Consider the following 16,183-nt stretch of genomic DNA (forward strand, 5'->3'; position numbering starts at 1 on the left):
TGGCACATATCTCACACAGGCAGGGCTCCCATTCAAAGGGGGTTTCGAGAATCTTCTGGTCTCTGTGACTCCAAGTGTGGTCTTGGATCAGGGCTTTGACAGCAGCGAGAACCAGTCTCAGAGGTCCCCTCCCGGCACTCTGCCACTGACGTCAGCAGTAACCCCCTGTCCTCACCTGCTGGAAAGAGAAGTCACTCAAGGCAGCCAGCGTGCTTCTACATCCAGTTTATACACAGCTCTATACAATATACAGAAACCTTTATATACAGATATATTTATAGAATAAGCTATATTAATTTGTCTCTCCTTTGTACAGCAATATTAGTTTGGATCTTTCATACATTAAGTACAAAAAACATTAGGGGAGAATGGCACGTCGAGTGCATGAGTGTGTGTGGGGCCTGGCTGCTCACTACCAATTGCATATGGAGGTCACCTAGGTCCCCGGGGGACAGGCCAGCGCCCGGCTGGGAGAGCTTGTGCTGCAGGTCTGGGGGACACAGTAGAGGGAGGGCTGAGCCGAGCTGGGCTGAGGGGGGTGGCTCAGACCCCCCAAGTGTGGTGCAGGAGGAGAGGGCAGGTCAGGGGTGGGCTGACCCTGGGGCATTCAGGGCTGAGTCCGAGCCTGCCCCAGCCCCAAACCTGTAACCTTGTGTGGCTGCAGCCTTGGGGTGGGGAGTCTGTCCCTGATGGCTCAGTCCTGGACATGGTAGGGGCCACGCCCCCGTAGAGGTCCCGGGCCCACCTTGGCAGCAGAGGAATTAAAAGGCCAGACCCTAAGTCTCCCTACTACTGGTTGGGGTGCTCATTGGAACATTACTCTGATTTACAATTTGTCTCTTTTTTCTTTTTTAAGCTCCAAGGGCCACTGATTTGTCTTGCTCTGTGCTGGGCCCAGGCTATGCCAGCAGCAGGGCCCTCAGCAGGCAGGGTCCTGGAGCCTGGTGAGACGTGGGAGTCGCAGAGGGAGGGAGACCCAGCTCCCAGGTCTCTGTGTCCACCTGTCAGGGTAGGCGGGGTCCCAGGGCAGGGTCCGGGCCAGTGTCAGCTGTGTCAGGGGTTGGGGTCAGGGCACAGGCACCAGATACCAGTGGTCATGAAGTGGGAGGTCTTGGTCAGGGGAGCCTAGACGACCCCGAGAGGCCGTGGACAGGCCCAGAGTGGGGGAGCATGCCTCCGAGGAGACGAAGGCACAAGCGATGGTCAACGTCTCGACACAAGTTTTCCAAACCAGGGGTCAGAGCAGCAGGTGAGACAAAGGGAACAGGTGATGTCCAAAACTGAGCTCGTCCTGCGGCCCCCAGCCACGTCATGTTCACTGGCTGTTTTCTTGGCATACCAGGGAGGGGGCAGCAAGCAGGCAGGTCGGGTGGGGTGGGCACCCCAACACCCCCTTCCTCAGGAACGGTACACATTCATGCACATGCACACACACGCGAGCATGCACAACCTCCCCCACTCGGCCTCTGGGGAAAGGCAGGGCCTCTACCTCCCCAATCCAACATGGAAGGAACCCCTCAAGTGGGGGATGTGGAGACCTCTAGCTAAGCCAGGAGAGCCCCAGAGCCCAACCCTCCTGTACTCCCCCAGCAGCAAGCAGGGGATCTCTAGTCAGGTCCCACAATGCCCTACTCTTGGCCCTACTTCCTGTCAACGAAACGTTACGGGTGGTAGGAAAGAAAGCCTGGCGAGCGCCCAGGCCCACGGGGAGGGGAGTGGAGGTGTGTTTGGTTTCAGATCCCAGGGCCTGGGGCTGCCCAGGCCTGGGGGGAGGTGATATGAAGGGGTTACATGGGGCCCTCGAAGGAACAGGGTTTTGGGTGCCCTTCCTCCCAGGGCACTGACTCTGCAGCGAGGGGTGGTCACACCTGTGCCATCCACCTTTGGAATGGCCAGGATACCTGGGAGGAGAAGGCGAGCCAGGAAGTAAAGGGCAGGTGGGGCAGACCTAGGTGCCCAGAACCCATTGACAGGGGGGTCAGCGTGAGGGACACCAAGCAGAGAAGGGGCAGTCCTGACTCCACCCTCCTCCAGGACCCTCTAGGCCCCTGCCCTGCTCTGAGGGGGGCTACTGAACACATGATTGGGGTGAGGGGCTTGCAAGCCCAGGACACATCCTGAGCCCAGCCCAGCAGCTTCTGTAAACATACACAGCACTGTGGGCCACCTTGGTGGGGGGTCACCCAGGGGCTGGCCAGCAGGCACCAGATCTGGGGAGTGGCCAGGGCAGATGCCAGCCTGGACCGCAGATGAGAATATGTGGGGAGAGAGCTGCTCTCCATCTCGGTCCTGGGAGAGCAGCCAGAGGGCAGTGATAGGGAGTCAGTATGCCTACTGCCTGTCCTGAAATAGGGGGTACCAGGATGCCCCTAAGGTCAGGTGGGCAGGCTGCCCCATGTCCTCCCTGCTTCTGCCCCTCCCCATGCTGGAGAGCCCAGATCCCAGCTGCCTTGGCTCTGGGGGGTGGTGTCTTAAGCTGAGGTAGGGATGCAGACCCCCAGCTCAGCAGCAGAGCCCCATGCCTGAGGCTAAAGTGGTCTCTGGGAGCCTCTCCTCAAAGCTGCCCGGCTCTGGGGGCAGCCACCTGGAGCCCAAGAGGCCACCTTCTCTGGCCCAGGCCTCAGCTGGCAGCCACTCAGGGTGCTAGCGTGCCGAGATGACCAGGTCATCCTGCTTGGCGGGGCTGGCCCCGCGGCTGGTGGGGGTAGAAGTCCGGATCTTGTCCACTGCCAGGCACTCCTGGCTGCTGAGCCCCGTGGGAGTCAGGTCCATGAGCTCGCCTGAGGAGCTGAGCGGGAAGGAGGGCGACAGCGAGATGCCAGAGGAGGGGTCGGCAGAGCCCGCAAAGCGCCTCGGGGGCTTGGGCACTAGGTTGGGCTCGAATTGGGCTCGGAGCAGGATCTCTTGCTGGCTGGGGGACTTGGGGCCCTCTGCGTAGTCGCTGGTGGGGCTCTCAGGTACCACCATGCAGTAGAGGTCCTGGAAGGAGCTGCTTTTGCTGTCCAGGTTGAAGAGGCTGTCAATGAACTCGGCAAACTCCAGCACCTGAGGGCTGGGCGAATCCCCCAGGCGGCCGTTGTGCAGTGCCAGCTCTCCACGGGAGGCCGGCCTGCCACCCCCCTCTTCCTCCTGGTCATTGGCCACCGCACTGGGGGGTCTCTCCGGGGTGGCACCCCCGCTGCCCAGGGCTGCCTCGAGGGGCTGGGTGTCCTGTGAGTGCTTGGACAGGCTGTCGGCCGCCAGCAGCTCAGTGCGAGAGCTCAGGGACGGGTTTTCCTCAGGGATGGCCGGGTCTATGTAGAAGAGGTGGCCCTCATCGCGCTCCAGCACGGCATGGAGGCTGGGCGAGCCGCGGATGCTGCGGAAGCCCGAGGATCGGCGGGAGTCAAAGCTGTACAGCGACTCCGTGTCCGAGAGGCTCTCCATGGTGGCCAGTGGCGCCCGCCGTGCCTGCAGCTCTGCCGCCAGCCGCTCCTGGGTGGACAGCAGCAGCAGCTCCACGGGGTCCTGGCGGGCCGCTGCAGCCGCAGCCACTGGGGACAGCAGCTGCCCCTCCGAGAAGCCCTCCAGGCTCATCTCAGACTGAGACTTGCTCCTGCAGAGGGCAGGGCAGGGAGGGGGTGAGACTCAGGAGGGGCAGAGACCAACCCCCAGCTCCCTGGCTGGAGGGAACTTGAGGGCTGGGGGAAAGTCCATTTAGCGGTAGTTGAACTGCTTGGGGCAGGGACCCTTATTTAAAAAAAACAAAAACAAAAACAAAACTCACAATAAAACCAAGACAGAACAGAACTGATGCTGGGTTAGCCAAGGTGGGGGCCCTGAGGGCCCGAGGCCCTGCTGGGAACACGAGGGCTCCAGGAGCACTGCTGGGGCCCCTGCACCCATGCCCTGTCATGGCAGCAGTGGGAGACTGGGGCCCAGAGAGACTGGCTGCCCCAGTTCACTCATGAGGCGACATGAAGGGCACTGCCCAGGGCTGCCCCATCTGGTTCCCTCCCCGCTCACGGCCAGCACCCCTCCCCGAGCTCTAGCCCTCCCTTCTTCACACTGGGGCCCCTCCTGCCTCCCCCATGGAGTGTAGCCCTCTGCTGGACGGGAACCCTGGTGCAGAGCGGGGCTGCTGCAGTTACTGTGCAGAGAATGGACTGGCTCCCTCAGCTGGTAATGCAGTTGCCATAGGAAATGCACAAAAGGTGGGGGGCGATGTCCAGGGGCCCCACCGAGGGCAGAGAAACATTGGATCACCCTTCTCAGCAGCCTCTTGGACAGATCTGTGCCCTCCCTGGGCTCAGGGCACAGGCAGGAAGGCCCAGAGAGGCAGGAGGATCGCTACGTAAGAACCCGACCAAACAGCGCTGTGAACCTGGGATGTGTGTCTGGGAGCATGTGTGCATGGCTGTGTGTTTACGTAAGACAGTGCACATGCTGGCTGTCTGCAGGCTCAGCCGACCCCTGTGTGTGCCTGGGTTAAGCACTCATTCCTTGACATGCGGGGCTGCCTGTCCAAGTGTGTCCTCGTGTGTGTGTCTCGGCCTTTGTCTCGGTGTGTGTCTGTATGGGGTTGTCTGCACTGAGAACTACTTGTGAGGCAAGTCTGCATGTGGAAGCCTCTGTACAAATGCATAAACACACACGTGTGCCTGTATGTAAGTGCCTGGGTGTCCTTATGTTTGGGTCTAAGGGGGTATGAGTGAACCTATGTGTTTGTGACCAGGAGGCCGTGTGTCCCTACATGCCCACTGGTCCACACGGGCTTCGCTGATGGCAGGCCAAGGGGGAGCAGGGAGGGAGAGAGCCCCAGCAGGGGGGACAAGTTCACCCCTTTCTGCACTGTGTGCAGAGCTACGTGAACATATGGGCTCAGTCTGCAGGATGCACATTGCGCAGGCATACGTGCTCTGAAACCACACTCGTGACCACTGCATGCACCCTTTGGGCTGGGGCTGGGTGGGCAGGACTCACCTGACGCTGCTGTTCCGGTGGTCGGTGGTGGGCAGCTCCAGGGTGAGGCCGGTGGGCACGGGCGGCCCTATGGGCAGGGGCTGCTGCTGGAAGATGAGCTCGGGAGTCAGGTCCACCTCGGTAGGGCTCACCATGACCTTAGCCGCAGACAGCAAAGCTGTCTTCCCCTTGTTGTAGTTCTCCAGCACCTGGGGACAGGATGGGGAAGCTGGTGCTGCTGGAGGGGTGACAACCACGTGTGGGGCGGGGCAGCAAGCCAGGCCTCTCAGGCCACACAGACCTGCATGCGTCAGCCGGGCCCCACTCTCCTCTCCTCAGTTCCCTTCCCCTCGGCCCTGCAGCCATGCCTCTCCCCACAGATGCGCCAGGTTGGTGTTTTCCTTCCCTGTGTCAGCCTCCATGGCCAGATGAATGGCCGAAGCTGTCCCCACTTGGGTGTGTCAAGTGCCAGGTGGTCTTCAGGTCCTTCGAGCTCAGCCTGCCTCAGGGACAGGTCCGGGGGACTCTCCTAAACTCCTCCCCACCGCGGGGCCCTGTGGCAATGTGGACAGAGCAGGGGTGCAGAGGCCAGGACATGAGTGGGCTCTCTGGCCCCAGCGCAGCCCAGCTGGGGACTCTGGCTAACTTCTCTGAGAGTCCGCACCCTTGCCTGTAATATGGGGACGGATAAGGCTCGCAAAGCACTGCGGGGCTCTGACGAGGTGCCAGCGCCCAGGGCCGCCCAGGGGCTCACCTTGTTGAGCCCCTCCATGACCACGTAGGGCAGGTGCTCATGCAGCATGGCTGGCGAGATGATCACCTCGTTGAAGGCCTTGTTGTCGCCCCAAATGGCGAAGTACGTGGGTTCCTCCTGCTCGCAGCAGCTGAGGGGGCACAGGGGCCAGAGGGCAGCTGAGGGTGGGTGGCAGCCCGGCCTTGGCCCCCAGGTCCTGGCTCTGCTTTGCCCCGACTCAACAGGGATGGGGTGAGGCTGGAGGACCCCTGCCCAGCCTGGCCAGCAGGACTGCATCCCTGGGCTCCTTGCTCTTGCCTCACCCTCAGCCTCCACCCCCACTTCTAGCTCAGCCAGGAACAGAGGCTGGGAAAGCTGACCTTGAGCCTCAGCCACGGTCCCCACACAGCCACCTACAAGCTGAGGCCTGGGCCATGCTTGCTCCGCCCTGGGTAGGGCCCAGCTCACACGCCTTTTGTCAGGGGAGGCAGCCCTCACTGGAGGAGGGGCGCAGGCCCAGGCCTCTGGATAAGCACGACAGGGAAGAAGTCAAGTACTTGCCCCTCCTGTTCTCTTTACTGGACCCCCGCCCCTGCCCTTGCTCATAGCTGTCTGCCACCTGTCCCAGAGGTGATGCCAAGTGACAGCTGAGGCATGAGCTGGCCAGGGCCTTGGGGTGACCCCTCCAGGGTATCCACATTTAAATGGCCCAGGAGTGGGTAGGATTGCCCTAGGGAATACCAGGAAAGGGCTGACACTGGGGACAAAGGCTGGGACCATTAAGAGGAGAGCCTGGAGTCCTGCTCCAGACTACCCTTTTTTCCCACTTCCAGGGCCCAAGGCTGGGACAACTTACCCCACCCCCACCCCACTTGGTGCCCTGGGCCATTGTCTTCCAGCCTGCGCCCCAGCCCCGAGGGATGACTAAGTGAAGGCTGGCTGGCCCCTGGATGGTGCAACCCCTGCCCTGGCTACTGCCGCCCCCCAGCTGACCAGGGTCGCAGGCAGCACGTACCAGCACTGCTCTGCGGGGTGGTTGTGGACCACATGGATGATGCGGCCGGGTGGGTACAGTGGGGTGCTGGCTGACAGGGCGATGGTCAGGTCGCTGGGGTGGGCCCAGAGCCGTGTGCTGGCCAGGGTGGTCACCTCCACCTCCTCGGGCAGCTCCGACTTGGGGATGCATTTGGTGGCTCCCACGATGATTCGCCACTGCAAGCAGTGGGGAGACGGGGCAGCTGAGCAGCACTGGCTAGGTGGGCGGGGGCACAGGTGCTCAGAGGGCGACTTCATAGGCAACAGGTGGGGGCTGGGTGGCAATGGGGCAAACGGAAGGGCAGTGCCCACTTAAAGGGGCACTAGCTGAGATGGATGGCAGCCATGAAGGCCAAAAGGACGCCAGCGATAGATGGCATGGAATTGTTGAATTTCAGGGCTGGAAAGGGGCTGCAGGACCAGTCAACCCCTCATATACTGGATGGGGAAACCGGCCAAGCGAGGGGAAGGGACTTGCTCCAGGTCATTCCACATAACAGAGGCAGAACAGACCCCTACGTTCAGTCCAGCTGCACACGCCAGGCCTGGCCACCTCTGAGTTGGTTCCCAGCCACCTGCCTCCTGGGCCTGTCAAGTGCCCAGGACTGGGTCTCACAGGAATCAGGCTCCTCTAGGCAGACATGGTCCCTTAAGACTTCAATGCCCGGCCCACCCCTGGCACTTGGCACCTGGCCCAGGGCCCTGCCTACCAGAGTCAGGGGCACCAAGGCTGGGAAGAGTCCACACTGGCCTGAGGCAGCCAATGGGGTGAGGGCTGGTCCAGGTGGGCTCCCTGCTGCCTGCCTCACGGTGGCTGCCACAGCACCTCCCCCCACATGTCCCCCTGGCCTGGCCTGCCACAGGCACTTGCCACAGGAAGAGCCCCTCAGTGTCCTCGGAAGGCCTGATGAGGGATTAAGAAGGGCTGATCCTCTCCTCTCGGCAGCAATGGAAAATCAGGACACGCGCCATCCCGATCTCCCCAGGTGAGCGCCAGCCCCCTGAGCCGGGAACCACGGCAGGCCTTGGAAGGCGCCTTCCTGTCACACACTTAAAGCCCGGAGCCTTGGCGATGGCTTTCTCCTGACTTTAGGCAGCTCTGTGGGATGGGAGCCAGACTCAGGAGCCCTCAGCTGGAAACCAACTCACTTACAACTTGTGCGAGCAAAAGCAAGTTCCTTGCCCACTCTGGGCCTCAGTTTCCCCATCTGTCCAAGGACAAGCAGGGGGTCGATGGGATAAGCTCAGAGATGCTGAGGTTCTGGCAGCCTGAGGTTCCCAGGACACCAACCACACACCAGCCTGGCCTTATATGGCTGCGGCCACTGTGCTTTGTGCCGAGGGACAGGCAGGGCCCAAGACAGACATGGTGCCCAGAGCCAGGTACGCGGCAGGAGGAAGGGGAGGGAGCTCACTTTGGGCTTGGTGCTTCGTTGCAGGACATCCAGGAGCTGTCTGCGGAAGCCTTCCAGCTGGGAGAGGCCGATCCTGGCGGAGGGAGCAAGATGGGAGTCAGCCTGGCCTAGCCAGGGACAGGGAGGGGTGCAGGGTGACGGGCAGCAGGGGCAGGCACACGCCCGGCCCCCAGGAATGGGAAGGTCAGGCAGCTAGGGTCACAGAGTGGGTGGAGGGGGTCTGTAGCTCAGCAGGACCAAGCCAGGGCAGGGGTGCCAGGCAGGACGGGTCCACCTTGTCCTCTCAGCTTGGGTACCTGAGGGCAAGAGAGGGACCTGGGCTGTTCGGGGAGATGGGAATCTGAATGACAGAGATATGAAGCCCGGGTGGGGCCCTGAGGACAGAGGAACCCCAGGCTGGGACGTGGAGAGGGAGCAGTGACTTGCCTGGGGACGAGGTCTTTGCCCAGAACCACAGCTGTTACAAATTCTTTGGAGTACTCCATGGCGTCCTCACTGCAAGGGGAGCAGAGGAGGCGCTCAGGTGGGGGAGGGCATGTTCTAACACTCCTGGGGTTAGTTTCTAGACTCAAGGCCCCCTGGGGAGCTCACAGGTGCCAGGCTGGGCTGCCTGCTCCTGTCCCACCCTTTCTGCCAGTAGGGCGTTGCTAGAGGTAGATCCCGGGTCCTCCTGGCATTTGACAGAGCTTGCCTCCATTTACTAGGCCATCACTGACCAGAAGCCAGACTGCCAGGTGCAGCCCCCAGCCCCAGGTAGCCCCAGCCCTGTCCAACCTTGAGCCCCAGCCAGCCCCAGCCAACTCCAGAGGCCCTAGCAGCTCACCTCAGCAGGCCCCCTGGTGGGGAGTAGGCAAAGCACTTGAGGGTCGGGTACTGGGGGCGCAGGAGGAAGGAGAGGATGGCGGCGGTGCCTGCACCCAGGGAGTGGCCCACCACAATCAGGCCATAGTGTTTGGTTCCACGGCCCTGGGGACCAAGAGAAGCCTGAGAGCCCTGCCCCACTGCCTGCCAAGCTGACATCTTAGCTGATACCAGGGAGGCAGAGGGGTCTTCCCAGAGACCTGGGATCATGTCTGTGTTGAGTGGGTGCTGGGGCAAAGGAAGACCTGAGCTAGGCCCCCACAGAGAAATATCTCAGTGGAGACTATTCTAACAAACTCCTATTCATCCTTCAAAACCCTGCTCAGAAGTTATCTACTGGGAAAAGCCCTTCCTGATTTTCCAGGAGAGGCTCACTCCCCTCCAGAGGTAGCATCTGTACCTGGAATGACCTTTATATATGGTGATTATGCTCTATTGTAATAACTTGGTCACCTGCCCCAATGCCTGGGCCGCAACAACTAGACTGGGGTTTCCTGAGGCCAGGGCCTGCTTGGTTTTGGGAAGGGCAGTTGGCGGCACCTCAGGAGCTGCCTGCACAGGGTGTTGGGCAGTGGGCAGGGCCCAGATCACCTGCAACCTGCTCTGCAATTATTACCTTTGTCATTCTGCTCTATTTTGCAAACCTCCAGTTGGAAGCACCGTTGTGCCTCCAGTGCCTAGCACAGAGCAAGTGCTTATAAGTGGGGGCGGGGGGCTAAGCAGGGGGGCCCAAGAGGAGCTGGTGCAGAAGAGGAATGGCTCAGAGGGGGCAGGTGGGACTGAGCAAGTGAGAAGGGGGTTGGGAGCCAGGAGTCAAAGGAAAGTGTGGGAGCCTGGTCTTCAGGGATGGCTCCATCATTCAGCCATCCTGTCCCCAATCCGTTGCCTCGGGGGAGGGAGAGCCACGCGTGGCCAAGGCTTGGTGGCATGGAAAGCTTCTCACCAGGTCTCTCCCGAAGGCCTGTGATAGGACCATCTCCTGCTCCAACTTCTTCTTGATGTACTCAGCTGAAAGCACCATTCCCTGGGTGAGGAAGAACAGAGGGGTCACTCAGAGAGGGTCCCGGGAAAGGGGGAGGCCTCGTAGGGACCAGCACAACCACACTGACCCACAGCTCACTACCCTGTCCTGCCTACTTCCCCCTTTGGTCCTCATCACAACCTGGCTAGGGGGGCTGGTGGACACTTTATCACATTGTTTCCATTTCACAGATGAGAAAACTGAGGCTCAGAGTGGTTGTGTTAATAGAAACCAGTGTGATCTCTTCCCAGCTCTGCCTCCTCGGTCTATTCTGGGTCAGGATCTGGGCCAGGCAGGGCTTTGGGGGTTCCGGTAGGTGGGCTGCAGTAAGCCTTCCAGACGAATCCAGCCTCTCTGACCAATCTCTCCCAGTAAGCCCAGTGAGCAGGGAGGACCCTCACCCTACCAACAGGACAGGTCTGTTTGCTGGCAGGGGAGGAGAGAAGGCCGGTGTCCCTCAGGTGGGTACCTTGTGTCCCAGCCAGGTGCCATGGTGTCCCTCTACGGGGAGGCGCTCGGCATCACCAGTCAGGTCAGTCAGGGCGTCCTTGTGGGGAGACAGACAGGTGAGGGGTGGGGCTGAGGACAGGCAGAGGGAAGCGGTACCCCATGAGGGCTGTGAGGAGGTCCCCAGGGGTGGGCGGGGAGCCTCGGCCAGCATACCTTGGGGGACAGGGTTCCCCGAATACTGATCACCACCTTCTTCTTGTCATGGTCCACAGCCACATAGAAGGGGGTTTCATATACCTAGGAGGAGGGTGGCTCGTGAGCCCGAGCGCCATGGCATGGGGCCAGACTCAGGCAAGCGACCTAAGCAGGCCTCCTTCCCAGCCAGGGGACCTGCAAGGCTGCCGCCCCTCTGGCCGCCATCATGGTGGACCCATCCTGGCCCCGCTCCCAGCCCACCCACCCTGTCCTCCCAGCTCCTCTGTCCTGCTCAGGCCCGAGTGCTGCTGTCCTGCTTGCTGTGTCCAGAGCACCACTTCCCAGGGCCTCACTGCTTTTTCCCTCGATTCCTTCCCCCAAAGACGGGCCAGGGAGCCCCACTACTGGGTGTGGGGTTGGGGTCTACTTCCTAGCACCAGAGGGGGTGTGGGGAGAAGGGCCCACCCTGGTCTGCCCAGGTTGCTGTCGGCAGTGCCAGCAAAGCCAAAGGCGGACCGCGAGGGCAGCCAGCAGGCTGCAGCCTGCAGAGGACAAAAGCTGGGGGCTGCCGCACAGCCGCCGGGCCCACCCGCCCCAGCCTCTCACCGCGTCATGGCAGGAAGTGTAGACGATGTCCACGGCAGTCATGTTCTCATCTAGGAAGTGGCGGCGGATGGCAATGGCATTGCAGCCGCAGCAGTTGTCTTCCTCGATGGTAACTCCAGGGGCAAACCGGGGCCGCGTGGGGCACAGGCAGCACCTGGGGGGGGGGTGGCAGGGGCTCAGAGCCAGGGACCCCCGAGGACCAATCTCCCCCTCATCTGTCTGGAACACACTCGTGCAGCCCCACGCCCCCCCAAACCTCCCTGCAAAGTTCTCCAGGCCAGGTCCCAGCCCTTGTCTCACGTGACCCAGCGGGAGCTCTCCGGCTCAGCCACAGGCGACCTTTCCCCGGGATTGTGTTTCCTTCACTGGCAGCGTCCTCGGCCCATCCTCTCACTGAGGCCCCAAGGTCAGCTCTGGGCTCCTGTCCCCTCTGGTTACACGCGCTCCTGCAGGGCCTCATCCAGTAGCAGGCTTTAATGCCACCTATGTGCTGAGGAACCGCCCAGACCTGCCCCTGGCCTCCAGACGCTCCCATCCAACCGCCCACGTGGCATCTCCTCTCAGATGCCGCACAGGATGGCAGCCTCTCTGGGCGCCAGGCCGATGGGCCGCTCTGCGTGCTCCCCGCTGTCCACAGCCCGCCTGCTCATCGCTCAGCCCTGTGCTCTGAGCCAGCTCACACCCCTCATCCGGTTGGTCAGCATGTCCGCTTGCTCCGCCTTCAAATTCACAACCAGACTCTGACCGCTTTCCTTCACCTCCAGCTCTCCGTCCTGCTCCGTGCCATCATCTCTGCCTTGGAGTGTCACCGCGGCGTCCTGACTGGTCTCCCTCATCTACGCAGACCTCCTATCATCTCAACTCAGCAGCCAGAGTGACCCTTTGAGATGTGAGTCATGTCACTTCATTCAAAACCCTACAACACTGCCCTTCGTGCCCAGTGTGAAAGCTGGATCCTTTCGGGGGCTGAGGGCCCTGCCCCATCAGGCCCTGATTCTCTGGCCTGCTGCTGGACTCCCCTCTGGTCACAGGGGCCATCTTGCCGTCCTTCAGACATGTCGGCCGTATTCCTGCCTCAGTGTCTTTGCACCTAGTATGGTTCACTCTGCCTGAAAGACTCTTCTGGATATTGCGTGAATGGACTCCTCACTCCTTCAGGCCTCTGCTGAAATGTTATGCTACGGTGGGGTGTACCCTGGCCACCTCGTGTAACACAGCCCAGCCCTTGGCCAGTGTTCCCCTGCCCCACGACACACGCCCTCATTTTTCTCCAAAACACCCATCTGCTCCAACGCGCTACATTTCCAGGTCTGTGCTTCTCTGTGCCTCCCCACCAGGCGACGGGCTCCACAGGGTAGGCTTTGTCCCCAGCACCGAAAACAGCACCAGGCACTGAGTGGGCTCCCCACAAATGAACGGGTGCATCAGAGCTGGGCACCCAGCAAGGAACGCAGCTGCTCCTCAAGCCACCAGAGGGAGCCAGCACCCAACAGATCAAGCCAGGAGCCACGAGAGCATGTGACCCACCCCTGCCTGTGGTCTTGAGATGACAGCTGAGATTTTATTAAGAATCCTGAATTTTGGTGACGCTGAGGCTTGTCTTCACTCGAGTAGCACTTGAGGCATTGTTACGTGCTTCACAACGGCGAAAGGCCTTGCTGAGAAATCCCACAGTAGAGTCAAATCTTGGAAGCCACTGGGCAACCTCCTCAATGCATGCTGGGAGAGCCCCCCGACGCCGTGCCAGACCAAGTGAGGATGGGCCGAGGTCTCGGGCCCGGGCTCCTGTTCCCAGGCAGCCGCTGTCTGCTCTCTCCAACCTCAGCCCCCTCCTTTACCACTGAGCACGTGGCCACCACAGTGTGGCCTTCAGAAATAGACCCAGGCTTGAGTCCATGCTCTGGTGTGTCCCTTCCTGACTGCAAGGGCCTGTGGGCACCTGGACACCTGAAGCCTCAGTTTCCTCCTCTGTACGAGTGGGTGCACTTCACAAGGCTAGTGTGAGCTCAAAGGCCCATGACGCAGAAAGGACCCGGCGTACAATAGGCACGCAATAAACGGCGGCTCTCCCTGTCCAGTGACAGGGCTGCCTCTGAGGCCGTGAGCTAGGGGCCAGAAGGACTGACGAGAGCAGCAGGGCCAGCAGCCGGGGCGGCAGGGGCCTGCTGCATTTTCAAGGCCAGCACTCCTGCCGAGAGGAGGCTGGGTGGCAGGGCCACAGGTAGGCCTGGCTTGCCATGCTCTGTGTGGGATGGTAGAACTGCTGCCAGGTGAAAGGCCTGGGCCCGTGGCAGGTGGGCAGCCCTCCTTCCCACGGCTGGTGCTGGGACCCTGGGCTGCTATGGACAGGCTGGGCCTCGAAGAAGGGGGCCTGGCCCTCTGGCTTCCATCCCAACACCCTTGGCTATGGGCCTGGCCTTCAGGCCCGCCTCTTCTCCATCCCCCAGACACCTGGTTCTTCCAGGCGGGAGCCCAGCTGGCTGCTCACAGGGTCTGAGGACCGTCTGCTCTCTCTCCCTGTAGCACTGAGAAACTGATACAAATGCCAACATCCCTCCTGTCTGCAGAGTGCCTCGTGCCTGGCTTGCCAGTGATGCCCTGGCTTCTGAGATAGCCTATAGGCAGGCAGGACAGACACTGCCATACAAATGATGTCCCTCCCCGCCCCCGCCAGTGAGTAAGGGAACAGGGCCTGTCAGAGCCCTGGTCCTGGGCTCCTGGGCCAGTGCTCATTTTAAGAAGCTCTCAGCCGTAGCAGGAGCTTCCAAGGATGCTGGAAGGAATGCCAGCTGTGTGCAGAATGTCAAAGATGGGGCGGGGGCATGGGGTGCCCTGGTCCACTCTGTCACTCAGTGGAGGGATGGTGAGAACAAGGTCCTGAGAGCCACCCAGCTTTCTGCGGAAAGGAAGGCACTACAGGAGGGGTGTGGCTGCTGCGGGCCTCGAGGGCAGGCGTGTCGCAGACAGAAGCTGCCCGCCCAGCATGCCAGCCTTTCTGGAACAGGGAGCCAGGGAGCTGTCCTCCTTCTGCCTGGCCTGGGCTGACGGTGGAGACACCAAGGGCGGGGGGGCCCTCCTGGAGCCATGCCCTCGTCTGGCCCACTTGGGAAAGCAGAGTCCATCCTGGTCCCTGGCCGTGGGCTGAGGGCAGCGCCTGGCTACAAGCAGGTCTCGGGCTGAGGCCTCGCCAGCTCCCTGAGAAAGAGCCTGTCAGTGAACGGCCTTCTCGGCGTCTTTCCAGAGGCCTCAATGGACTGGGCCTTTCTACGAGGAAAGCCCTTTATTTCCCAAAGGAAGAGTGCAGAAGGGGAGCAGGAGAAGGGAAGATGTGGGCAGAGGGGAGCGGTTGAGAGGGCCAGGAAGAGGGACGGGAGGGGATGGTGACCAGCAGGGCCAGATGCTAGGCAACCTCTCACTTAATCCTCTCAAAACCATTCCAGGAGGTGTGTATCACTGTCCGCATTTTACAAATAAAGAAACTGAGGCGGGCAGAGGGAGACCAACTTGCCCAAGGCTGCAAGTGACAAAGTCTACATTGAAACCCAGAACTATGTGACCCCAAAGCCCATGCTCTTCCCCACCCAGGGCTAACGCAGGAACCAGGAGGTTGAGGCCCAGAGACAGTGCAGAAGAGAAGCCTTTCCAGGCAGGCCTGGCATCACGGCCTCAGCCCCGCCCCATAGGCTGGCCAGTGGAGAGGATGGGCAGTACTCACGAGCAGGACCGCGCCAGCTGACAGAGGCCACAGGCAGGCTTCCGCATCAGGTACATGGGCCACCCGTAGGCAGCCAGCGCGAACAGCATGTAGTAACAGACCTCTTTGTAGCGGAGCATCTCTTGCTGGAAGAGAGGGGTCAGAGGGCAGTCACCTCCTGCCCTTCCTGCCACAGCCTCAGGGCCCATGGGCTGCAGAGGCCCCTCCCTGCCCCATAGGAGGGGCCGCTCCTCCAGATAACTGCATTTCCCTAATTATCTCCATGCAACCAGGGCATGTATCCTCCTGAGACCTGTCCTGTTGCTCCAATCTCAGAATTAATGATTTGAGGACAGAAAAACATTCAGAGCACTGGGTCGATTTCCTTGCCCGGTTTCCCAAGAAGGGAAGAGAGGGGAGGCATCAGTGGTCATCACCCTGCCTCAGCAATTAGGCCCTGGAAAGGGAAATTTAACCCTGAGAGGCCCTGGGCCCTCCAGCTGGGGTATCCAGGCCTTGAGCAGCGGGGCCAGCCCTGGAGACACTGACAAGCTTGGTGACCAGACCAGTCACCGACTCTGGGCCCTCAGGTTCTTTGTCTGCAAATATAGGGAGATTCCAGCTTGCCGCACTGAGTCACCGGCTCCAAGGGGCGTCTGGGCAGATTGGGATCTCTCCGGGAAAGACGCCAGTTGGAATCCTAGTGTCTGCGGCCAAGGGCTGTTGTTCCAGCTGCAGGGCTGGAGGGAGGCGGGAGGAATAGGTGTCCCAGCAAAGCGGATTTGTGTTCTGGTACCCCAGGCACTAGAGGACTCCTGCACTTAGAGGGACTTAGTCACCTTGTAACGGTTGAAGAGAGTGATTAGTCACGATGTGAAGTGAAAAAGGCGGTGCCTTTATCAGGGCCCAGAGGAGTGGAACCCTCCCTGGGCCGCTCTGTTTGCTCTTCAGGAATGAGCTGGAAAAGGTAATTATCCTCTCTGTACTTGGGCTTGAGGCTGCAGGGCAGGGATGCTGGCAGCCTCTGCCAGGCAGCAGGCAGGGGACCCCAATACCTCGAGGCTCGGCTGCCTATCGCGCCCCAGCCCCTCTGTAGTGACAGCCCCTGGTGTGGAGGGGCTATTTGCAGAGGGGATACAAAAGCCTCCTTTGGGGAATGGGGGCAGATGGAAACCCAAGGCTTTTCCAGGAGACTGACAGGTGAGGATGAATCCTTTCTAGAAGAGTCTGGA

At 61.0% G+C, this 16,183-nt stretch overlaps 1 protein-coding gene and 1 pseudogene across 1 annotated transcript in view; one reads left to right on the forward strand and one right to left on the reverse strand.

Annotated features, from left to right (window-relative positions):
• The first annotated feature begins 214 nt into the window (after positions 1–214).
• Positions 215–1,797, forward strand: LOC117030857 (uncharacterized; annotated as a pseudogene).
• Positions 1,798–2,614: 817 nt separating this feature from the next.
• DAGLA (diacylglycerol lipase alpha) overlaps positions 2,615–16,183 on the reverse strand; it is a 55,985-nt gene continuing 42,416 nt past the window's right edge. The window contains exons 9-20 of the mRNA XM_033121100.1: positions 14,973–15,097; positions 11,258–11,411; positions 10,670–10,753; positions 10,476–10,553; positions 9,929–10,009; positions 8,948–9,090; positions 8,551–8,619; positions 8,125–8,197; positions 6,690–6,886; positions 5,696–5,825; positions 4,963–5,150; positions 2,615–3,595 (exon numbers count right to left, since the gene is read on the reverse strand). Coding sequence (XP_032976991.1) covers positions 2,644–3,595; positions 4,963–5,150; positions 5,696–5,825; positions 6,690–6,886; positions 8,125–8,197; positions 8,551–8,619; positions 8,948–9,090; positions 9,929–10,009; positions 10,476–10,553; positions 10,670–10,753; positions 11,258–11,411; positions 14,973–15,097 — 2,274 coding nt within the window. The 3' untranslated portion in view covers positions 2,615–2,643. The remainder of the gene's footprint in view (positions 3,596–4,962; positions 5,151–5,695; positions 5,826–6,689; positions 6,887–8,124; positions 8,198–8,550; positions 8,620–8,947; positions 9,091–9,928; positions 10,010–10,475; positions 10,554–10,669; positions 10,754–11,257; positions 11,412–14,972; positions 15,098–16,183) is intronic.

This window comes from Rhinolophus ferrumequinum, chromosome 11 (assembly GCF_004115265.2).
Source record: "Rhinolophus ferrumequinum isolate MPI-CBG mRhiFer1 chromosome 11, mRhiFer1_v1.p, whole genome shotgun sequence".
Lineage (NCBI taxonomy): Eukaryota > Metazoa > Chordata > Mammalia > Chiroptera > Rhinolophidae > Rhinolophus > Rhinolophus ferrumequinum.